This window comes from Protopterus annectens, chromosome 8.part0, assembly GCF_019279795.1.
Source record: "Protopterus annectens isolate FY-2018-M chromosome 8.part0, PAN1.0, whole genome shotgun sequence".
Classification (NCBI taxonomy): Eukaryota; Metazoa; Chordata; order Ceratodontiformes; family Protopteridae; genus Protopterus; species Protopterus annectens.
Window position 1 is genome coordinate 1,959,355,085 of NC_056741.1, and position 26,129 is coordinate 1,959,381,213.

Sequence of the window (26,129 nt, forward strand, 5' to 3'; positions counted from 1 at the left end):
CAGGAGGCAGTATATAAATAATTTTATTAATACAAGTACTCTGCAGTTGACAGTGCACTTTCCTGGTTAATGGCTTATGTATTAATCCTGAGTACATTTAATATATTCATTAATTTTTACATTCAAAAACAAGAATCATCTAATTTCTAATTTCATTATGGTTCTTAGGGACAGCAATAAAACGTTTCTTTTTCAAGATTGTCCGATTTCCCATGCCATTGTCCCAGATGTACTCAGGAGAAAGTACTTTGGTAGGTTTGTGGTACACCAAGTATTTATTGAAATGACTCTCTTCCTGCCACACTGCTTCCACACCTTTCTTTCTATCTTTTTGAATACCATCATAACAGACCTGGGTCATTTTGTAAATACCCTTCACAGTTCCAGCATAGAATGCTGCCATATAGTAAAAATCGCCCTCATCTGCTGGTATGTAGGCCTCAGAAACCCCTCTTCGTTCATATGGAAAATGATTACGTTCTGTACCATAGTACGCTGGGTGAAGTGTGGCGACCAGTTCATCTAGGATTTCCACTCCTACATAATCATTAAATTTCATATCAGAATCTGCACAAACAAGATAATCTACTTCTTTGTAGAATTGATTTGATATATGCTGATGGATACTCTCCATCCTCTGCATTGAGACATCTTGCCAACGTTTGTAAGGCTCACTTTCAACAACATGGAGAAATCGATTTGTTTTTAGGGTGATATTAGGTACAGCTTCAGGTTGGTCTGTAAATACATAGTAGTGCACTTTGTGTCCTACCATGAAGTATAACTCAGCTGTTCTCAGAAATTCAGGCAGAAATTGGACATACCTATAAGGGAGAAAAGCAGAACTTAAGCTGGACAACCAGCAAATGACGCAGGATCTAGAATGTAATAGTTAATTTTAAAAAGTAATAGCAAAGGAAGACAGTTTATACAATATCATTATAACATAAAGCTCTGCACTATAAATACTTTATTGATAGCACAATAATGTCAGTGAGTTAGCTGAATTTGTAATAGATTGTTCCTAACAGAGTTATAAAGGCTAAACTCCAGCTACCAGCCATTTACATTTCATACAGCACTGACAGTCAACTGAGCATTATTTATGAGTATACAATGCACATCACAACTCAACTGATATATGTTTAATTTCATGTGCAGAAATTCTTAATTTTTAACTTTTTAGCATTTATACCTTTTCCCCAAATCTCCAGTTGTTTGTTTATGCACTCATTATATTCTTATTAGGTCACATAAATACATTGCACACAAATGGAGCAAAGCCATACAGCAAGAATAGAATCCATTGCACCATTCTGTCTATCACTATCTCAGACTAAGTTTTATCAGAAAACAGTTTACCATAATACTAGAATATCCGTGATGATTCTGACAAAGGAAGAAATAAGCTAAAGAAAAATGACAAGCTGCCTTCACAACTAAGAATACAGGGCATAATTAACATGTCCTATGCAGACCACCTAAAAGCCCTATCCCTGTATTCTGTTTATTACTGCCTGTTGAAGGGAAATCTATTCCTGGCATACAAAGCATTGCCAGACCTCATTCTGATGGACCTCCTGAATATCTGCAAAACAGACAGCACCAGAATTACCCATTCTAAAGACATAACCTTGCCTGCCAAATAAATAGGACAAGCTGGATAGAAAGGTATGTATCTCAAGAGACTTCCCCCTTCAGTGGAACAGACTCCCTATCCATGTGAAGAAGTTCTTCCCTAATGCAATTTGAGTACAACTTTGACAGTTGGATAGGGAATAGGAAATTTATCCCTGGTTTGGCCCGTGTCTCTAATGGACAAGGGCAGCTTTTAAATGGTTCATCTCCCTGGCCTCTGCTTTTAAATGTTTTATCTACCAGTCTCCTGCTTACACTTTCCATGTGTATCAGAACTTGGCAGAGATTTCAGATGCATGCCTAGGCTTAAAAAGGCCCTAGTGGCTGTTAGTCTAGTACACACCTATGAACCTAAATGGGCCCAGCAGGTACTCTGAATTCACTGCATGGGAGGAGTAGGATGAAGTGGCAGGCTCCCTGGCACACCAGAAGTCCTGCTTTCATATTTTCCACAAACAGCCATGGCCACTTAGAAGGTCCAATCAAAGGCTGAAACTAGTAGCACAATTTGCAATGATGCATATCTGTGAAACACAAGTCATGAAAAGTGTTACATTTACACATACGCCATAAATGGATGGCTTGCACTGATACCTATGGTTAGCACTTCACACACATGAAACAATTCACAAACATTGGCAACATCTGGTTTAATCTGCAGAGCCACCACTCTAAATGCCTGGTGTTATTATAATACAAAGCACGGACTACAAGCCCTGTGGTGTCTGCCAAGGAGGGTGAGATACATGCTTATCAATAACTGAGGTCCCAACACATCTGCATTTCATTAGTGACTGCCTATGAGATAGAGCAAGTAACTTAATATACTGCAGTGAGTACATGTCATATGTGGTGGGAGACCTGAGAATGTAATACAGGTGTGGGTACAGTAGCATATGGGGGATGAGGTTGTCGTAATCTAGGTCCATATGGGGTAGCCAAGGTCATAATCATTTGCGTGCATGCATCAGCACAGCACATATACTGAACAATGTGTTTTGCCTTCAGGTGTACTGGTATGTCCACTTGAGGGAGGAAAGGCTCAAAAAAATTTGACTAGTCAGGAGAATGAATACTGCTGCAGGACATGTGCACACATGGAATGTGCCCACTGAGCACAAATGCTAAAGGCAAGCAGTAATTTTACCATATTTTTCAGTGACTGGTGCAGGATAAATATCTAGTTATAACAGGCTCCTACAAGTATCATGGAGTTTCTTGATACAATACTCCTTGCGAAGAAGAGGGTACATAATGCTGTGTCAGGCTGACAGGTCCAACACTGGGGGGGGGGGGGGACTACAAACAGAAAAGGCAGACAGATTCTGAGAAGATCTAAAGTCATTCACTAGAAGGGGGGGGGGGTCAGCCCCTCATACTTGGGAGTGGTTCGGATATGGCAGCAAACCTGACACCTCTCATGTGTTAGTAGGCAAAGCAACAAGTTAGTAAAATTGAATATAAGAGACACAGCACACACCTCTGCATGAATAAAAAGAGGGCTTGAACATGGCCCACTTGAATATCTGTCCTAAGCATACATTATATATATATATATATATATATATATATACACATAGATAGACAGATATACACACATATTTGTATGCTATAAAGCATGCCATAAGGGGATATGAAACCACATGTGCATAGCTGGCAATTATGTCATATGCTTTCATGCATTCATAGGTTCCACTGTAGAGGAAACAGCACAACTGGACAACACAGGACTGACAGCAGCTTTTCTCCTACGGTTTACAGTAATGGTAATGTGCAAATGGCACCCCATGTGTGCATTAGAATGGGAGGGGTACCCACATCCACCACTAGAGACAGCATTGTAGATGCAGTGGCTGGGCACATGGTCTCGGTGTTGTACTCCACTGAGTCCATGTGCTCCAGTGATCACACAGCCTCAATGGAACATAGCTTCATGGCAAGCACTAGGCTGGCTGCCCTTGTTGACCATTTTAAGCCTAGCAAATTTCTCTCAAAGATAAAAATCAAACCCTGTATCTTGTGTCTGTGAGATAAACACTAACTATAATGCTAACCCCCAAACCCTAACATACGTAAGACAGAAGGAAAGCACCTATAGGTTAGTATTAGGCTAAATACCCTTGCAGGACATTTTAATGTTAGCCAATTACAACATTTGATAGTCAAAACCTGCACCCTGTACCTGTGAGGTAAGCGCCTTAACCATTATGCCAGCCCCAACCCTAATGGACAAGTAGAGGTCTTGATATTTGAACTCAAGGCGCCTGGTTTACTAGACCAGTGCTCTAAACCCTGAGTTAAAATGACAGAGGCATGCCACAGATATCCTGTACCCGACAGCCTCATTTGGGCTCCACCTGAGCCCAACCCAGCACAGCATCTGACATGCACACCATCTTTGTGCTGGACATATACACCATAGGAAGAGATATTGGGGGTGGGGTGCAGCAATGCCGTGCAACATTGTTTCTTGATATGAGTGTTTTGATACACATGATTAGGAATGTGTTAATTCATTGACAGTGATTTCGGGGAAGGTAAGAAGTTGGAGTGAAGTTCACCAAAACTACTTTGAGCAATAGTGACGTTTTCACATTTCTCCACTGTTGTTCAACTTCAAGTTGATATATATGTTTGGGGGGGAGCAGGGTGTCTCTGAGGTTCACTGAAAATAGTCTTAGTGAATTTCTTTCATGGTTTTTATGTTCATCAAAATTGATGTTGCTGGACTGATATGTATCTTCACAATCAACTAGCAGATGTGCAGGTCAATGGTCCTGGCACAGATGGCTACAAAGCACTCTGGAGAAGGTGAGCATGCTCCATGGGTTGTGGGAAAACATATTAACTGCTCAGTGACATTTGAGTGTAGGCACAGGGAGAAAACAGTGTTAAGGTAACTTATGGAAAATATCTTCATACAGTTTACAAACACCATGCAGTCTGCTTCTGCAGGCCACATAGTCCACTGCAGAGGGTGGGTCCAGACGTTAGGTCCTTGAACGCAGGCTGTTCCAAATCAGACTACATAGACCACTGCTGAGAAAGCATCACTGCTGCCTAAAGGCACATCCCTGCTACCTTGATTGGAAGCATCATCAAGTCAAAGAAAGTGCAATCATCAGGCTCAGCACATAGGATGTCAATTCAGGGTATCCCTTCATGGTACCACAGTTCTGCCTCTATTCTGTCATGGAATGGGTTCAGCTCTTACTGACAATGGTCATGTCATGACAGCCTAACCCCAGTACTGTAGGATGTGATCTCTGACTCCCCACAAACATGCAAAAGTACATGGCCACCTTGTTCATCTCCTGTAACACTACTGCACGTTTAAGTACTGCAGTCACCTGCCAATGTCTGTAACCACTTGTGCAAATAATGATGACTATGCCCTGTCTGCTTCCTATCCTGTGTGGGTATGGTGATGTCTGATGCACACTGTGGCCACTCACTGCACTGCCTTGCAAAGACCAATTGTGATAATGCACGCATCATTTTATTAAATTCTGCCTGTGTCATGGTCCATAGCTGTGGACCAGATGCTACATCAGCTTATGCATTCACTATGTTTTTTTCTACTGTAGGCTCCTGCCCTGACACTCCACTCTGCCCTTCTGCTGCTGTCTGACTTGTATGGCAGGTCCTGCCATGATATTCACTTGCTGCTTTCTTGGCTTTCACAACACTATGTTGTGGAGTATGGCACACACAACAAACATTTTGCTGCATATGTCCAGACTATACTGCAGTGACCTGGCAGAGATATCTAAACATCATAACTGACCCCTCATTAGTCCAAATACCTGTTCCACTACATTTTGATTTTCAGTGTGGGGTGCATTATAAGACATTTCCTGAATCATCTAAGACTAGTGGCAGGGTCATCAACCAGGTTTCTAGGGTATATCTGGCATCACCTGCATCATACAACATATTAAATGTCGTCTACTCCTGATAGGCATGATACCTCTGTGTATGGACTTGTCTGGTACTGTGTGTGTATGGGACTTGCCTATCTGGCATGTGTGTGTTTTCCTACCAACCAGATGACCTTCTAGGAAGTCCCCTTTGCAGGAGCTACTTGGATGGGATGGAAGTGTGCTATAATGCACTCTGCATTACAGACCATCTGGCAGTTCAAGGAGTGAAAACCCTTTCCTGTTTATATGTCTCAGACAAGATGAGGACTTGGGAGCAACACATATGCAAATTTCAGTGCCCAACACCTCAAGGAAATTGGCTACACTGTAGAAGCCCGGTAAGTTGCTAGTACTCTTCTCAAGTGTCCCCTGGACTCAGATATCATCCTCTATGTGTTGTATAGCATTATGTCAAGGAATGTTTTGCATTCATAAGGCTGATACCTGCCACATCCCTAATATGTGTCACAGGTCACTAGAAGATGCTTGAAGCTCAGATGGCTAATTCTACATAAACCTTTGCACCCATATGAATGGGCATACCTCATACTCCATTCAGTTCCATGCGTGACACAATCTGGATATATCCCTTACAGTATTCCTGTCCACTCAGAAACACTCCCTTGTCATTCTGTCAGGCACCAATAAGTCAGATGCTGCTTACACCTTTGCCAGTGGTACAGCCATTACACACAACATGGCGAGCAATGGCACTGATAGAGGCAGCCAACACCTGAGTTCTCAAGTGCTCCGGATTATGCGGAACGCTCTGTATTTAATGAAGAGTGAAGCCACTGTTCCGCATTGAACAGCTGTGGCTCCACTACAAAGCTTTTGATTGGTTTGTGTACCGCAATTACTGCCAATCAACATTGCGGTATACAAACCAATGCATAGCTCTGCTACCCTTCCGCGTTGGCTATGCTCTGCAGTTTTTGATTGGCTCGTAGACCGCATTTACGGCCAATCGCGAACTCGGTCTACGAGCCAATCAAGTAGGGAATCTGAGGAGGACGGGAGCCAATGAGAGCTCCCAAACAGAGACTAATCGTGTCCCTGGAAGCCTTTTCGCGCCAAAATAATGGCTTGAAAAAGGCTTCCAGGAATCAGGGGAATTTTACTTGGGCGATCGTTGGTGACTGTGTTTTAACACACTAGGCTGGAAGAGGGATGGAGCGGGCCGGTGCCAGTTGCAGTCTCTAGATCGAAGACATCAGGGCCGGGGAGAAGAAAGAAGACGGACGGGAGTCGGTGGAAGTTAGCCTGCCAAGAGAGGTCACTCGGTGAGTCCATTTGCGGTGTAGAGCATTTTCACTTTAAAGTCCTGGTTGTGGCCTGAAGGAGGGGCAGAGATTTGGGTGTGCGTGTCTGAATGTTTATAAGGACTGAAAACGGATAGGCAGCGTGTTCATTAGGAGTTTGGCAACAGCAGCTGCAAGCTTTCTTAAGTTTTTATTGGAATACTGTTATTGCAGTCGGATACAAGGGGAGATTTAAAGGTAAGAGCACCCACACCCGTTGATATAGCAGGCAAGCTAGCAGGAGCAGTCTCATGATCTGTAAACAAACATAATAATATTTGTATGCTTGTTTTGATATTTTACAGGGTTGTTCAACTGTGAAAATGGTTCTCAAGAAATAGAGTAGGTGCTACACTGGCATGCACCTAAGAGATTATATTTGACGTAGCTTTAAACTGCCCGACTACTCTTTTTATTATTTGCTATGTGACCTATGTTAGATGTCTTAAATCCATATGATAAATTAAATATAGAACAAGAGAACTGGGTGAGAAAACTGTAGATATTACTTTATAAACATTGGTGAACCTTTAACATGACATGGTCTTGAAAAAAGCTTCAGTGTAGGAGAAAGAATTATAAGAGACTCAGTACTAAGTTTTTATGTAAAGGCAGCACTTTGACAGAGACGAGCAAGTGGAGCACTGCAGCTGTTAAATACGTAATTAAATTGTATGTCTGCTTCCTAGAAAATTCTTCTAGATTTGCTGTGTCTGTTGTTCATTAGCACTGTACAACAACTGAAGGGCTGAGATTTTTCTTTCTGCTGTGCTGCTGGAGTGTATAACCGGGATTTGAGTTTGTGTATTTGGATTGTGTTGAGCTCAGCTGAAGTGGTAGGCAGAGCAGAGGTAAGTGCTTTAGGCTGTAATGGTTGCAAATGTTTCCCTTATGCTAGCACAGACCCTGTGACTTTAGTAACTTTCTTAGTGTGTAAGCAATGTTTAGTCTGGATTTTGTGTTGCTTGTCCCACAGATCCTGTTCTAGCAACTTTTCTAAGTTTAAAACAGCAATATTAAAGTGTCTGTTTCTGCTGCTTATCCCTAATGTCTATTTTATATATATTTTTTTTTTTTTGGGGGGGGACATGACAGGTCCTTGTTCTAGCAACTTTCTAGGTTTAAAAGAGCAATATTTTAAAGTGTTTGCATGTTTTCACTGCTTGTGCACTAGTACATCTCATAGTAATTGCTTTTTTTTTTTTTGGAGAAACTGTATGCAAAGACAGGTCTGCTGCTTGTTCCTAATGTCTATTTTATATCTTTTTTGGGGGGGAGAAACTGTATGCCATGGCAGGTCCTTGTTCTAGCAACTTTCTAGGTTTATTAAGAGCAGTTTTTAATGTTTGTATGTTTTTGCTGTTTGTCACCCTAGTACGTCTCTGAAAGTAATTGCCCTTTCTAGGTTTATAAGAGCAATATTTTAAAATGTTTGCCTGTTAACGCTGCTTGTCCACTAGTACGTCTCAAAGTAATTGCCTTTTTTTTTGGAGAAACTGTATGCAAAGACATGTCCTCTTCTAGCAACTTTCTAGGTTTATAATAGCAATATTTAAAGTGTTTATGTTTTTGCTGCTTGTCACCCTCATACGTCTCTAAAACTGACTTTGTTTTTGGAGAAACTGTATGCAAAGACAGGTCCTGTTCTAGCAATTTTCTAGGTTTATTAAGAGCAGTTTTTAAAGTGTTTGTACGTTTTTGCTGCTTGTCACCATAGGTCTCACCCTCTTAAGTAGCCAATGTGGAACACAGACCCCTAACAATGTGTGACACTCTTTCTAGGTTTATAAGAGTATTTCTAAGGTTAAGAGCAATATTTAAAGTCTCTGTGCTGCTTGTCTCTCTTGTGTTGGGCTTTGTCCAGTTTTCTTGCACTAAGTTGAGAAGTATGTCAGGATGGATGTCAAAAGTGAGTTTAGTAATGAGATGCTGTAACATATCCAGTTTTATTTTCAGTAGAACTCTGTGTAACTTGATCCTGCATTTTTTGATGTCTTAAAGGGCACATTATTGTAAAAGTACAGAGGGCCCTGGTTTTAAGTACCTTTTTAGGCATCTTTGCCAGGCACACACCTGGCTGTAGGACAGGGGTAGAACACATCTAAAGTGGTGAATGTAAAATGTAAGTAGTATTTGCAAGTAGTATTGTCGCAATGTGTGTAAGTGCCTTTGTTAAGCTGGATGTGTTCCTTGGCATGGATTTTGAGATATAATCAAAGATACTTCGAGTACTAAATGTCATGAAAGTCATTCATCCCTTCTGCAACACTGGTTAGGTGGGCAAGTGAGCAACAGAGGATTGAAAGTGTCATTGAGGCAAGGAAGTGAAGCATGCAGGCCTTTATAGTAAACAAAAGGAGCACAGATGAGCAAGAGAAGAGGGTGCAAAGTCAGGAAACTTCCAGTGATATGGGTAGGTTACGGCCCTATTGTCTTATATCTTTGATATTGAGGACATCTTCTAATTTTCCTTTCTGCACTGTAGCCCCATTTGTTTCATTGTTTTAACACCACTGTGTTTTGCAAACCTGCTAGGTATAGATTACCCAGACTATAGTGAGGGCAGGGATGTAGATACAGCTCACACCCCAAAGAAGAGAAGATGCACAATTTTTCAGCCAAGTGCCTTTGACTGGCTTTCTATGAGTAGGCGCAGAGTGAAATTTGCTTTCTGCAAGACTTGTAACACAGATTTCACAATCCATCATGGGGGACGACATATCCTGCAACGGCATGCTAACAGTGAGAAACACAGGCAGAATTGCAAGCATGCAGCTCGAAGATCTATGGTGGATTTCTTTGGACCACACAATTTAGCAAGTACAAAGGTGGTTGAGGCAGAGGTTGGTTTTGTGTCTCTCCTTGCTAAACACAACTTATCATTTGCAGCAGGAGAACACATCCTGAAATTTATGAAGTGTGGAGAGGATCAAGATGTTCTCCGTAAAATGACATGTGGAGTGACAAAGGCAGCATGCATTGCATGGGATGTGCTGGGGCCTCATTACCAGAATGATGTTGCTGCAGCAGCCTGCCAGAAATCACCATTGTGTGTGTATATGGACCAAAGCACAGACATGGGAGATGACAAACTATTAGTCATCCTTGTTGGTTACCTTGATGAAAAGGCAAGCAAAAATGTGACAAGGTTCCTTGATATGCCAGTATGTGTGTCAGGAACTCGACAAGCAATGTTTGATTCTTTAATGTCCAGCCTGACAAAATTTAACATTCCAGTTTCCAACATTGTGGGCTTTTCTTCAGACAATGCTGCCTCAATGATTGGAAAACACAATTCTGTGCTGTCTTGTTTAAAGGAGGTGAAGCCCACAATTGTAAACATGGGGTGTCTCTGCCACTTGGCAGATCTCTGTAGTAAGGCTGCTGTAAAAGCACTACATTCACCAGTTGAAGAACTTGCATCAGATCTGTACTGCCATTTCAGTTCCAGCGCACAAAGACAACAAAAACTGCAGGAATTTGCTTTGTTCACAGATACTGACCCTGTCAAGATCATTAGACATGCACCTATTAGATGGCTCAGTCTTGGTAAGGTTATTAACAGAACCCTGGACATGTGGCCAGCTCTAAATTCATATTTTCTGTCTGCAGAGCCAAGGTCTGCTAAGATTGACTTAATTTCTAAAAATTTGCAGAGTCATGAAGTGCATATGATTTTTATGTTCCTTAAGTATGCAATGCAACCCTTACTGGAGTTCAACATACAGCTTCAGAGTAGAGAAAGTCAGCTACTGACACTGCATGCCACTATGCATAAACTCCTGCAGCAGTATGCTGGCAGACTCTTCAGACCTGCATCTGCTGTCAGACTAATCAAACACAGTGATGTGTCAGTGTTGACTGACAGTAGCTGTGTTCTACCAAATGGTGAACTTCGTATTGGCTATGAAGTCAAGCAGTACATGAACAGCCATGAGGAGGATATTGCCGGCACAGTCATTGAATTTAACTTTTATTTAAAAAGTTGCAGCTTTTTATGCTGCAGTGCTGCAGAAAATGCTAAAAAAAGTTTCCCATGCAGGATCACTTACTGAAAGATGCTGCATTACGTATTAATCCAGCCAAAAAATTGGACATTTCTTCAGGACTTGTCAGAGATGTTGGCTTCCGTCTGGGTGTATGTGTGAATGATGTTGAGGCTGAACAATTAATAGACGAGTTTACCCAATATCAGATAGCGGACACAGGGAATCTGACAGGCCCAGCAGACGGGCCCCACTCATGTGTATCAAAGTACTGGGCACACCTTCTGAGGGACCTTTGCACTGAAGGAAAACTGACACTCTTTAAGCAGCTGATGATGAGCCTACTTTGCTTACCACACTCTAATGCACAAGCAGAAAGAGCATTTAGTATGGTGCGGAAAGTGAAAACTGAACTGCGTCAGTCTTTGAGTGTAAAAACACTGAACTCTTTGTTGGCAGTTAAAATGAATGAAGAACTGGATATCTGTGATATTAAGCTGCCAAAACATGTTTTAGAGGCAGCCAAGAAAGCCACAGCAGCATACAATAAGTCTACATCAGACGTATGATAGGATGTTTAACTTGGTCTAAACTTTGTATGAATTGCAATATGTCTGTTTACAAAAAATAAAAATCACATTTACTACAAACTGACTTGAAACTGTAGTTTTATTGACCAGTAGGGGTCATTTCCAAAACTCCTTCATCTTCCTCTCTTAAAACCTAGTTGCCTCGTGGGTTTGGCGTCTTTTCAGGCTTGTTGGCTGTTGGTGAAGCACCCACCAAGAGGAGAAAACGCTGAGAGAAGAAGGGAGCCACTTTTGAGATTTTAAGTATTTTTTCTCTATTTGCTAAGTTTTTCTGCATAGTTGCCTAGTTTGAGCATTTTTTGGCTTGTTAAACTTGATTTCTGCATTAGTAGCTGTATTTAGAGCACAACCAAAAGCTGTTTACTGAATTTCCTGTTTGCACTTAATTTTAAAATCGTTTTTTCTCAAAACTTGCATATTTTCTGTCTTTGACCTAGCACTCTTGTGTGGTGTCATTTACTGCACTATTATAACTTGATATTACTTGTGAACCTCTGCTATCTCTGAAAAAACAAAAACAAAAAAAAAAAAATCTTGCTTTTTTCCCACTTTTCTGAGATTTAAAAAAGTTCAGTTACAGGCTTGCTGTTCCTGAACTGTTTGTAAGTTTCTGTGAGGCCATTTTTTGCTTGGGCTAAGGGAAAGTCTCTCTGCTGATCAGTGGCAGTGAAAAACATTGAGCAGCTCTCCCCTGCCCCCCGTGGGAGTGGTTACTGACTTGAAACTGTAGTTTTATTGGCCATATTGGGTCAATTCCTGGCTCTTTCCAGCCCCTGCTAAAGCGTGCTTTAGCGCGGAGTTGCCACTAGAGCAGCATCGGGCAGCGCTGGTTTAACAAGGTTAAACTTTTTCTGGCTCCATAAAGTCTGTTCTTCATTTTTTCCCTTAGAACTGCTCTACTAGTAATCTAAACAGTATATCCCTTAACTAAAAAGCGCAGCACTTGTTCATAAAAAGCTTTTTTTTTTTTTCTCTAAAAAAAAAAAAAAGCTCAGCACTTGTCTTAAAAGCATCTTCTTTTCAGGCTTAGTACTTCTGTATTATACAAAGTCCCTCACTAGCGAAACCCCCCCCCCCAGGAGTACCCACTTCCTTACTAAGTCCTCTCTCATTCAGTTACACCCCAAACTTCTTAATTTCTCTAGCATGTCGAAGGGCCAGATGCTGGCGTCCTCTCCTGTCCAGTTGGTGAATCTGGGAATATTGAGGCAATGTTACAATTGACTCATGTACACAGACAACCCTCTCCTCCTCCCACAACACAAATACTTGCGAGAGATGCAGCTATTTAGACAAACTGGAGGCTGAGCTCTCTCAACTCAGGACTGGCAAAACCAGACAGGAGGAGAAGGCAACTACACACACCACAAAACCAGTCTCACATAAAGCTATCACAACAATGAATCAAACACATAAACACACAAAGACATACTCGGAGGCTCAGAGCAAAAATTTACCTAAACAGCAGAGGCCTCCAAAGCAGACACCCAAGCAACCGCCACCTCATGACACACCACAGGCAACACATAAAACACAAAATCAGTGTGCAAAGCAGTCACAGCCCTTAAGGCCAAATACAACACCAAACATACTTGTCATAGGTGACTCCATAGTCAGACACACTGACGTCCCACTCATCAGGCTGAACAAGGAGAGGGTCACAGTAAGCTGCCTATCGGGCGCTAGAATCCGCCACATAACACAAGCACTTGGGTCACTCCACAGCAAGTACAAATATGACACAGTCATTGTCCATGCTGGTGTGAACGACCTGAGACGTACCTCCCTGGACTACATGAAAAGAGACATAGAGGAGCTCTCTGATTATGTAGCCCAGGCAGGTATGACCCTGACCCTGAGCAGCATCCTTCCTTCACCAAGAATGATGCCACAACATAGAGACAAGATGATCAGCTTTAACAATTGGCTTAATTTCTGGTGTCATTCAAAGGGGATCCAGTGTCTGTCTGCCTGGGATGACATGCTTGACAAGCCACACTGCTTCGCAAGGGATGGCTTGCACCTGTCACCCCTAGGATTCCGGATATTGGCTAAGGCTCTTGCCACCCCCATAGTGCCTTTTTTAGGCAAGGCTCAAATTCTAAGCCTACTACCCTAGAAAACAAAAATGGGAAGAAACTAAGGGTAATGCTGCTCAATGCCAGAAGTCTAAATCTCAAAATGCACGCACTCGAGGCCCTTCTCAGTATGGAGAACATTGATGTCTGTGCTGTGACTGAAACCTGGTTCAAGGCTCCTGAGAGGCACTATCAGGTTTTACCTCATATCATGCGTTCCGGCCCCAAAACCCGGACCACACCACAAAAGGAGGGGGTGTATCCATATTCATCAAGGATACCCACACCTCCAGGTTGGTGGCAACGCACGAAGCATCGGAAACCATCCAGGTGCAATTAACCATAGGCAAAACTGCTCTACAATTTGTAGCATGCTACAGGCCACCCTCTCAAACTCAGGAACCCCACACAGCCTTCCTGAAGACACTGGAGGGTATAAAAGTATCTCCAAACACCATTATATTGGGTGACTTCAACTACCCGAATATAGACTGGGAACATTACTCAAGCCCAAACTTTCTAGCCCAAAGGTTCCAGGAGTCCATAAATTCAAATGCCATGGAACAACTAGTCACAATTCCCACAAGAGGAGAAAATATACTAGATCTCATCATCACAAACATGGGGGCAAAATGCTCCACACTGGAAGTATATCCCTCATTGGTAAGATCAGATCATAAACTAATCTCACTGGATATCCACATCCCGCCCCCACCCCAAACAAAAAAGACCACAGTGAAGAACTTCTCTAAAGCAAACTTCACACTACTCAAGACTGGTGTGGTATCCTTCAAGGCCCCCGAGCCAGTGGAAACCACAACCCAAGCTGCGGAAGCCCTTACAAATGCCTTCTACGAACACCTCCAGGACTGCATGGATCAGGCAATCCCTAATAAAACCAAGACTCTTTCCACCAACGGCAAACGTCCAGTCTGGTGGACTCCAGCCATAAACAAACTTTACAATAAGAGGAGAAAGCTGTTACGTGATAGAGCAAAATCCATAAAAGAGAAGACACCTTTGATCATTATTAGTAAAAAAATACGAGCACTCATAAAATCATCCAAGGCCAACTTTGAGAGAAAAATTCCCATAGATTCAAAAGACAATCATAAGGCCTTCTTCAGCTATGTTAGAAACCTGGGTGGAAACTCCCAGATATGCTCAGAATTAGTCCAAAATGATACAAAAATCACTGAACCCACAGACATTGCCAACATACTGGCAGACAGGTTCAGTGCAAACTTCACCCCCCTCCCCAAAAGGAGAGATAACTATCCCAGCGGAGTGCAGCCTCCCAGACATCTCCAATGTGCAGGTGAAAGCTGCTCTCTCTAAAGCTAAAAACACAGCATCAATGGGACCGGATGGTGTCCCCGGCTGTGTGCTACACGAACTCCATGAGGAACTAAACCCGCACATAAGGCAGCTGTTTAATCTTAGCCTTACCACAGAATACGTGCCCAAGGAGTGGCGTATGGCAACTGTGGTCCCACTCCACAAAGGCGGTGCCTCTACGGACCCTGGTAATTACCGCCCCATAAGCTTAACAAGCCTGGTCTGCAAAGCTATGGAGAGGATCATAATGGAACTCAAACAAAGACATAGGGGACTTGCAGACATTGGACCCGACCCAGTCTGGCTTTTTCAAGGGCAGATCATGCCTTTTGAACTTGGTCGGCTTCTTTGAAACAGTCACCAAGGCCATTGATGAGGGAAAGGCAGTCCATACAGCCTACCTTGACCTTGCAAAAGCTTTCAACACAATACCCCACTCGGGTATTATAGAGAAACTTACCAGCTTAAATGTAAACCCATATGTCACAAGATGGGTTGCAAACTGGCTAAAGGACAGAACCCACAGGGTTAGAGTAGCTGGCGCCATGTCAGACTCCAAGCCGGTCACAAGTGGTGTCCCACAGGGCTCAGTCCTTGGCCCCCTGTTGTTCGGCATCTACTTCTCAGAAGTACAGGCTAACATAGGAGAACCATGGCTGACAAAGTTTGCAGATGACTGCAAACTGGGAGCCATAGTGGAAAGTACATCGAACACAGATATCCTTCAGAGGGGTCTCACGGAAACTGATAGCTGGTGCCAGAGCCATGGCCTGAAGTTAAATGCCAAAAAATGTATAGTCATACCCTTCGGGAAAAACAAGGTAACCCCAAGCTACCATATAGGTGGCAATCCACTAAGCACAGAAGAAGTTATCAGGGACCTGGGGACCCAGGTTGACAGTGGCCTTTCTTTTGACACTCACATTGCTAAAGTGGTTAGAAAAACCTTCTACATTGCCCACCTGATCATGAAGGGATTCACATCCAGATCAAGTGAGGTCATTGTTCCCCTGTACTCTTCACTTATCAGACCAATGATCGAGTACAATGCCCCATTCGGGATGTATCTCACCAGACACCTGCAGCAATTGGAGAGACCCCAAAAGGATAAAGGGACTCCAAAATCTGTCATATGCTGCCAGACTGAAGAAACTCCAGCTCTATTCAGTCGCATACCGTCTGCTCAGAGGTGACCTGTGCCTGACATACAAGGCCATGTCCAACCCGGAATTAATGGACATGCTCCACATCAAAAAATCCAAATCTACCAGATCCACTAGAGCAAGCGACTTAAACCTTAGCACGGCTATAAATAGGACATGCTGGAGGGATAGATTTGTCACCCAGAGACTCCCTATGTTGTGGAATAAAATCCCGGTCCATGTGAGGCAGTGCACCTCGCTGGTTCTGTTCAAGAGAAATCTTGACCTGTGGATGGGGAGATCGTAGGTTTACCCTGGGAATCATCTCTGTGTCACTGCTGGACAGAGGCACAACAAACTAATGGGCACAGTATTTTTTAACATAAGGGGTAGCGTAAGCCACAAAAACTCTGGGCTAGGCTTATAAATGCCTTAGGGCAGATAGCCTAGTATAAACCTATGAACCTATGTTTCATTTACTTATGGTGTGGTTATGGTATTGCAGATTATCAAACAAAGGTTTTTGGATCTGAGAAGTGTTATTGAATGTTAGTTCTACCATGCTCCATGGCGCGTTTTCACGCAGTGCGAAAATAGGGTGTTCCACATTTTGACCATTTTCACACATTGTTAGGGTCTGTGTTCCACATTGGCCACTTAAGAGGTTGAGACCTACGGCCAACACATACTTCTGTATTCCTTCTGCTGCAATACCTGACATAACTCCCGTCAAGCACATTACAAATTCTGTTCAAAACTAGTAACTGCAGCACACAACTCCATCAATTTATATGTCCGTGAATCTGTCTGCCATTTTGGGTAAAGCTACATTTACGTAAGATGTGGAAAGGAGGGCCTGCACTAGCATTTCATCCTGCTTAGGTTTTCATTTATACTACATTATGCACTCATTTAAAGAGCTGATTATCTCACTATTTTGGCCATTATATAGTCATACAGTCTGTGTCTTTGAATTTCTCACACCCTACACATGGCAACTAGTACACATCCTGTACCAGTCCCTGACAAATCCAGTTCTAGTACTGCTCGTCTATCATACCAGTTTACAGTGGGCACATGCTATTTGTACAGAGGTCCTGCAGTGGCATTTCATTCTCCAGGCTGGTGAACTTTTATACGTTTCCTCATTTACTTTGTATTATATACTCATTTGCATGTGCCACATATTTCACTATTTTGACCACTGTGAAGACACGATCTGTCTCTTTGAAACACTTACATCCTGTACATGGCCACCACCTGCACTAGTGCTACCTCCCTATGAATATCTGCTATTATGTTACTCATTTATAAAAAAACTCCAGTTTGGTGTAATTCTCTGCTGTCTTCCTTAACGTGTTGTTTTTTTTGTTTTATTTACTTGATTAGTGCTTCTCCTAACCTGACATTCTTAGCAAATATTTCACACCTAGCCACAGTGGAATCTTACACCTCTTGTCACCTGAAGAGTTCCTGCCTGACCAGCTTTAATATGAGCTAAAATTCTGAGAATGTAGTTTTGCAAACTACCTGTAAACAAATATACATATCTCAAAAATGATACAAATTACAAAGAAGTTAAAATACAGAAGTTATTCAGCACAAAATTTTCTTCCTAATGGTCATATTAATATGTCAGCCAAACATTATACTTGTAGTATTTTTTATTGAGTAAATAATTAGATAATATATAAATGTATTTATTATAATTACGTAAATAAGTATTAATATATTTGTAACCATAGTAGAGAGAACAATTAGTGTGACTTTTGGTCATGCAGATGTGACCTCTATTTAGTTGCAAAACAGTCTGTAAATGCCATAACTTTTTTTTAGGATATTTGCATAATTATGGATGGTATGCATATCTGCATGTTTAATGGACAAATAAATGTAAATACATGCAAAGTAGTGCTAAGTTAGGCACAACCTATCAGTGCAATCTTTTTAGCACTGTGTACACACTAATTTACAACAAGAACTACTATATAAAGACTCGCTGGATCAAGCCATTAATACAAGTATGAATATAGGACATGCATCCTTTGTACTTCCAGCAAAAAAAATCATATTTTAGTACTATAGTAACAAGAATGCCATGGATCTGAAGAACCATTTTTAATCTCTCTGGTAACTGGACAAATGAAATGCTGAATCACAATTCATTAATGTGGAAACATGATAACTATGGTTGTATTCATATTTTATTACTAAGCAAGTATAAATATATGCCAAATGGCAGCAGGCAGACAGCAGGAACCAATGCAAAAAGTTCAGCATTATGCAAGCTTTCATTTGATACTAATTAAACATATCATACAATCAGAATATTTCCAACAAAACATGCCACCTTTTGTGGAAACAAGTACCCCATTGCTTTCAGAAGCCGTTCCTGACCTCTTTAGTGACTGGGAATGTGAAATGCTCAATCACAATCAGTTCAAGTTGACAGTGCCAGAGATAAGTACAGAAATTGTATATATTTTACTAATGAACAAGTAAAACTCTCTGCTGACTGGTAACAGGCAGCCAGCAGGTATGAGTGACAAGTTTTGCAGCATCTTGCATTTCATACATGTAGTAGTACCCTGATCATGTGCATGAATAAGACAGCATGACAGCAGCTTCTCACAGTACAGAGAACCAAGCTCTACAGTCCAACAAACTGACTGTAGTCCTAATGCAGTGGCAAGTGTCATTCTCACTGCAAACTTTGACATACAGTAAATGTATGCTGTAAGCTTGCCTAAGAGGGCTGTGTCATTGTTGCTCAAGGAACTGAAAATGATAGAGCAACAACACAATAAGCACAATAACCAAGCACGCTTCTAACAGTATAGAAACAGAATCTCTACTCAACATTCCCTAGAATAGAGCCACCACTCCTTAAACAAAGACAATGCTCCCTAAATGTAAGAGCTACGCCTAGACAAAGTCAACACTCCCCAGATAAACAGACAAAAGACTGCTCCCTAAACAGTAACAGCACTGCCTACACAGAGGCACCACACTTTAGACACAGACATCTCCATAGGCTCCCTCTGCTTAGACAGCAAGCTTTCCCTAGCCAGAGTCAGCTCTGCCTGCACAGAGACAGCTCTTAATCCCTCTCCCATTGTTAATATGTAGTAAACTATAATTGAAAATATTTACAACTTTCCTTAATGCTACAACACATTTATGCAGAGTACATTGATTTATAAACACCTTTGTCAAGACTTAACTATTTGGTAAAGTGACTGCAATACAAACACAGATATATTGTTTCACCCACAAACACTACACTTCAGAGTACCACCCTGCCACCTTCAAGCTAAACCTAGGTAACTGGATGGGCAGCCTCGAATTCTCTCCTAGTCTATCTTGTCTTGCCCTCCTTGAGGTTAGAGGGAAATTTTGAATAGACTTCTTTGGCTAGGCTTGAAATTGTCTACAGACCGATTGCCTAGTACTAGTACAAGTATGCACTTAAGTGAAAGTATATCATCTTATCATAATATCCATAATTTACAGTGTGTTGAGTACTGTAATTTTTTACACACACACACACAAATATATATATATATATATATATATATATCTATATATATCTATATATATATATCTATATATATATATATATATATACACACACACACACACACACACACACACACACACACACACACACACGTGCACACGCTCGCAAACACACACTTTTATCCAGTGCAAGCACCACTATGCCATGGGATCTGTAACTAACAATGTTCAGCATAACTTGTTGGGTAATGTGAGTGAGATAGTTGCTGAAAGCGACAGAATTATTTTTTCATTACTGTTTCAACAACATTAAACAAAAACATTATGTATTATAAAATATACATGTCATAAAAATATATGCCATATAAGAAATAGAAATCACCCACACTACACTACCACCACTAATACTATCATGGTATGAGACTTGCAAATCTATCTTTGTCACCAGTAACCTCTTGGTTCATAGGTAGGTACTAGGCTATCGGCCCAAGGGCCTACGTAAGCCTCGCCAACAAGGTTCCCTGGATTACGCCACCAAAGAAAGTTATTTCCCTGTGCCACTGTCGAGCAGAGACACAGAAGTGATCCCCTGGGTATATTTCCCATCCACTCATCAAGATTTTTCTTGAAGAGTGCTAATGAAGAACTTTGCTTGACATAGATGGGTAGCCTGTTCCAGAGTATGGGAAGTCTCTGGGACAGGAATCTATCCCTCCAGTATTTCCTGTTTATTGTGGTGACAAGGGTTAGGTCCTTAGAGCGTGTAGCTCAGAGGGATTGGGATTTCTTTAGGTGTAGCATGTCCAACAGCTCTGGGTTTGACATAGCTTTATATGTTAGGCAGAGATCACCTTGGGGTAGGCGATATGCCACGGAGTAAAGCTGGAGTTTTTTGAGACGGTCAGTGTAGGGCATCTGTTTGAGGCCAGTAATCCTCTTTATGAGTTACTTCTGTGGCCTTTCCAGCTGCTGCAGATGTCTTGTGAGGTACATTCCAAAAGGGGCGTTGTACTTTATAATGGGTCTAACGAGTGTCGAGTAGAGGGGAACAATGACCTCTTTTTCCTGGATGAGAACCCTTTTATGATGAGGTATGCCGTGTAAAAGGAGTTCCTGACTACTATGGCGATGTGACTATCAAAGGACAGACTACTGTCCAGCTGGGTCCCAAGGTCTCTTATCACACATTCGGTGTTAAGTAGACTGCTGTCTATGTAGTAGTTCATGAGTACAGAGTTTTAATAAAGGGGATGACAATGCACTTTTTGGCATTGAGCTTGGGGCCATGGCTCTGACACCAGGCATCTGTCTCAGCGAGGCCCTACTGTAGGATTTTCACATCATTTGGGGACTCTACTATGGCTTCTAGTTTGCAGAGTAGATACCAAACAGGAGAGGTCCCAGGACTGAACCCTGTGGTACTCCACTTGTCACTGATTTGAGGTCAGATTTGGAGTGTGCAACTTTTACAGTGTGGATTCTGTCAGTGAGCCAGTTGGCAACCCATCTTGTGACGAAGGGATTTATACCCAAGTTTAGTGGGTTTAGCTTTAATTCCAGAATGGGGGATGGTGTTGAAAGTCTAGGCGAGGTCAAGATAGGCTGTGTGAACCACCTTACCCTCATCTACGGCTTTGGTGACTGCCTCAAAGAAGTCGATCAGGTTCAGGAGGCATGCTCTGCCTTTCAGAAACCCGAACTGGGTGGGATCCAGAATTTGGAGGTTACCAATGTCTTTGTTTATGAATTTCATGATGATACGTTCCATGGCCTTGCAGACCAGTCTCATCAGGCTAATAGGGTGATAGTTCCCGGGATCAGTGGTGGCTCCCCCTTTGTGGAGTGGGATAATGTTGCTGTATGCCATTCAGTGGGCACAAAGCCTGATGTGAGGCTATGATTGAACATGGTGCTTAGGTGGGGAGCCAGTTTGTGTAAAATGCAGCCTGGGATGTTGTCCGGTCCCATGGATGCTGTGTTTCTGGCTTTAGAGAGTGCAGCTTTTACCTGCATAGTTGTGATTACAGGGACTCTGCATTCTTCCTGTATAGTAATGGGCACTTTAGGGGGTGGGGGTAAAGTTAGCACTGAACCTATCTGCCAGGATGCTGGCAATATCAGTTGGTTCAGTAATTTTCGTGCCATTGTGCTGTAACTCAGAGCAGATCTGGGTGTTGCCATTGAGATTCTTGACATAGCTATAAAATGCTTTGTGGTTGTCCTTAGAATCAGTGGAGATTTTGTTTTCGTAGCTAGCGTTGGATGATCTTATAAGGGATCTCAGCTTTTACTGAGGCTGACCAGGGAGCTCCTCCACTCATGGGATTTTACTTTCTTTTGCAACAATTTCTTCCTTCTGTTGTACAGTTTGTTTATGGCAGGGGACCACCAGACTGGCTTCCTTTTTTTGGAGGATAGCGTCTTTGTTCTGTTTGGGATAGCACGATCCATGCACTCATGTAAGTGCTTATAAAGTGCATTTGTGTAGGATTCAGCAGTCGTAACTCTATTGTCCATCTGCATGGGTGTCATGAAGTTCACCAATTCTGTCTTAAGAAGCATGAAGATGGCTTTGGAGAATTTTTTTACTGTGGTTTTCTTAATGGGGGGTGGGGGTGGGATGTGGATATCAAGGGTGATTAGCTTATGGTCGGATCGGACCAACGAGGAGTTGACTTCAGGTGTGGAACAACTGTCACTCATGTTGGTAATGACTAGGTCTAGGATATTGTTGCTTCTGGTGGGGGTGTGGATAAGTTGATCCAGGGCATTGGAGTTTATGAATTCCAGAAAGTGTTGTGTGAAGGAGTTGGTACACGAGTAGTTTTCTCTGTTAATGGTGGGGTAGTTGAAATCGCCCATTATTAGGGTGTTTGGTTGAACCCTAACATTTTCCAGTACATAAAGAAAAGAGGAGTGGGATTGCTGGGGCATGGTGGGGGATCTGTAGCAAGCTACAATTTGATGGCAGTTTTGCCCAGAGTTAGCTGCACTTGGATAACCTTGGATGCATTATACTGAGCAACTAGCCTGGAGGTGTGAATATCCTTAATGAATATGGACACACCTCCGCTTTTGGTGTTCCGGTCCAGGTTACAGGGACAAAAAGTGTGGTATGAGTTATAGCTTCGTACTGCATGGGTGCGCTCTGGAGCCTTGAACCAGGTCTCAGTCTCTGCAAAGATATCGATGTTCTCCATTTTAAAGAGCGCCTCGAGTGAGTGCATTTTGAGATTTAGACTTCTAGCATTAAGTAGCATCACCTTCAGTTTTTGCTTGCCTGTTCCTGTTATGGTGGGGAATTTGTCATTTGAACCTTGCCTAAAAAAGGCACTATAGGGGCGGCAAGAGCCTTAGCCAGTATCCGGAATCCCAGGGGCAACAGGTATAGGCCATCTCTGGCAAAACATCGTGGTCTATCGACCATGTCATCCCAAGCAGACAGATACTGGATCCCCTTAGAATGACACCAGAAGCTTAGCCAATTGTTGAAGTAAATCATTTTGTCCTTGTACTACGGTATCATTCTGGGAGATGGCAGAATGCTACTCAGGGCTATGGTCATACCTGCCTGGGCTACAAGATCGGAGAGATCTTCCATGACTCTTTTCATGTAGTCCAGGGAGGTATGTCTCAGGTCATTCACACCAACATGGACAATGACAGAGTCATATTTGTACTTGTTCTGGAGTGACCCGAGTGCATGGGTTATGTGGCAGATCCTGGCAGCTGACAGTAACCTTCTCCATGTTTAGCCTGGTGAGTGGGACATCAGTGTGCCTGACTATGGAGTCACCTATGACTAGTGTGTTGGATACGTTGTTTTGCCTTATTGGCTGTGGTTGAGTGGCACTCTGAATCTGTGAGCTATGTGTCATTTGGGTTGTGTTGGGGGGTGGAAGTTGCTTGCGTTTCTGCTTTGGAGGTCTCTGTTGCTTGGGCAGATTATTATTGAGAACCTCTGTGAATGTTTTTGTGTTTATGTGTGGATTTTGGTGGTGTAGATTTAACAAGACTTGGTATCAACAGTTCAGAGTAATGGTGAGTGTGGAAGAGAGGTGAAGAACAGAGTACAGGCAGGATGGAGTAGGTGGAGAAGAGTGTCAGGAGTGATTTGTGACAGACGAGTACCAGTAAGAGTGAAAGGGAAGGTCTACAAGATGGTAGTGAGACCAGCTGTGCTACATGGGTTGAAGACAGTGGCATTGACAAAAAGGCAGGAGTTGAAGATGTTAAGATTTGCACTGGGTGTGACAAGGATGGACAGGATTAGGAATAAGTATATTAGAGGGTCAGCCCAGGTTGGAAGGTTTGGAGACAAAGCCAGAGAGGCAAGATTACACTGGTTTGGACATGTGCTGAGGAGGGATGCAGAGTATATTGGGAAAGAGATGCTAAGGATGAAGCTGCCAGGTAACAGGAAAAGAGGAAGGCCTAAGATAAGGTTTATGGGTGTGGTGAGAGAGGACATGCAGGTGGTTGGTGTGACAGAGCAAGATGCAGAGGACAGGAAGAAATGGAAACAGTTGATTCGCTGTGTCGACCCTTAACGGGAGCAGCCGAAAGAAGATGATGTGATAAGTGTGGTGTGGTGCAAGTGTTTACCTTCTCCTCTTGAATGTCAAGTTCAGTCTTGGTTGGAGAGAGCTTTACCTCCAGGTTGGCTAGATAATTGCATCTCTCACAGGTTGTAGTGTTGGGTGGTAGGAGGAGAGGGTTGTCTGTGTACATGAGGCAATTTCTACATTGCCCCAAGATGCCCAGATTCATCAGATAGGAGAGATCACTTGGAGCTGACCCTTGGACATGCCTGAATAAAAAACTATTTTCCTCTAGATAAGTGAGGAAAATGAGTACAAGAGCTGTTTTTCTCTAAGCAAGTGAGGAAAGTAAGTGCAAAAACTGTTTTCCTCTAGGTAATGAGGAAGGTTGAGTGCTATAGTAATGAGTAGCTTATTTGGTGCTTACAACAAGTTCTGAACAAGTGCTGAGCACGAATAAGCAAATTCAAGTGCTAAAACTAAGAATCTGTATCTGCACTAGACTAGTTACAGGAAAAAAAACAAGTGCAAATGTTGGCTTTCAAATTAGAAAGTTGAGAGTGATGGAAAAGACTGCCAGATGGCCAAAAACTACAATTTCTGGGCTAGAACCACTTCTTATGTGGTAGACAGGTTACCTAGTGCTTACCACTCCCACTGACAAGCTAGAAGGCTTTCCTCCAAAACAGAAAGGCTTTGGGGGACTCAGAAGCTTATATACAGTCCTGGATACAGCAAATCTGTATCTGGACTACACTAGTTACAGGAAAGGTAGGAAACAGGCTTACAGTTTTTTTTTTTACAGAAAAGTAGCTAAAACAGCAGTAAAAACAATTCAAATGCAGTGCAAGCTAGCACACTTGAGTATGTAGCAATATTAGACCAAACAGTTTAATAAAAGGCAATTAAATTAAAAATTACTAAAAACAAGTGCAGAAGGAATGTATTAGGTAGAATGTGGTAAAGAGATGGGACTGGGGGGAGTGTCCCAGATCAAATCTACAGTGGGGTGGGCAACTGCAAAAGCCACCCAATTTAAACAACAAACCAGAAATAGGATGGGTGGGACACTTTCAGCAGAGATCTGAAAAACTATACAGTGAATAAAAAGTAGTGCACAACTCTGAATAAAATTAGTCCAGCAACAATTTACAGTACACAAATCTGAAGAACCAAAAAAAATATATTTAGCTCTGTATATTTCCAGATAGTTTGAAAAAAGCTCTGTTAGACACAGGTTCCAGCAATGATATGCAGGCTGTTAACTAACAGGGTCTATTATTATGCAAGTAATCCTTCAGACAGTCAGAAGACAAAACCTGTAAAAAACAGTTATACCAACTTAAGACACAGCAGAAAATAGGGGGAGGTGGGACAAAACACTTTCAGCAGAGATCTGAAAAACTATACAGTGAATCAAAAGTAACAGTGCACATCTCTGAATAAAATTAGTCCAGCAACAATTTACAGTACACAATTCTGAAGAACCAAAAAAAAATATACTCTGCTCTGTATATTTCCAGATAGTTTGTAAAGGGCTCTGTTAGATACAGGTTCCAGCAATAATATGGAATAGTGATAGTACGAAAACAAAATATTTGATAAGTCTGCAGCCAAGTGCAGTGGGGCTTACAGTTATTAACACCAGTCAGCACTTTTTCTGACAGTAAATGATGCCCACAGCTTGATGAAATGCTACAATTGTGTGATGTAGATTAATTACAAAATTACTGTCATGTCATATCCACAGTCTCAGTGAATTGAAAGTCAGGCAGGAGGTGATAACTGGCAAACAGCAAGAAGAATACCACTGCATGGTTGCTCTGGTGACTTATAATCTAAAAACACATTCTTCTGCTGCTTACATGCCCCCCAAAAAAAGTTGTATGAGAAAAGTACAGTTTTGTACCTACCATAAATGTAGATGTCAGATAGATATGCAACTGCAGTCATAACATATGGGTTGTCCTGCCTCAGGCAGCCCTCGGTCGGCCGAATTCCAAAGTCTGGGTCCGGCGTCGGCTGGTGTCGCCTCCTCTACGACATCACAGCGGCTGAAGTATAAAGGCATCG

The 26,129-nt window shown here is 42.2% G+C and overlaps 2 protein-coding genes across 3 annotated transcripts in view; both read right to left on the minus strand.

The window, feature by feature from the left end:
* Nucleotides 1–26,129, minus strand: part of LOC122809760 (histo-blood group ABO system transferase-like) — a gene marked incomplete in the record, with an annotated part of 502,208 nt that overhangs the window by 1,701 nt on the left and 474,378 nt on the right.
* LOC122809762 (histo-blood group ABO system transferase-like) overlaps nucleotides 8–26,129 on the minus strand; it is a 436,579-nt gene continuing 410,457 nt past the window's right edge. For both annotated transcript variants that reach the window (XM_044081489.1, XM_044081488.1), the window contains one exon: nucleotides 8–824. In XM_044081489.1, the coding sequence (XP_043937424.1) occupies nucleotides 140–775 (636 nt within the window). In that variant the 5' untranslated portion in view covers nucleotides 776–824 and the 3' untranslated portion in view covers nucleotides 8–139. The remainder of the gene's footprint in view (nucleotides 825–26,129) is intronic.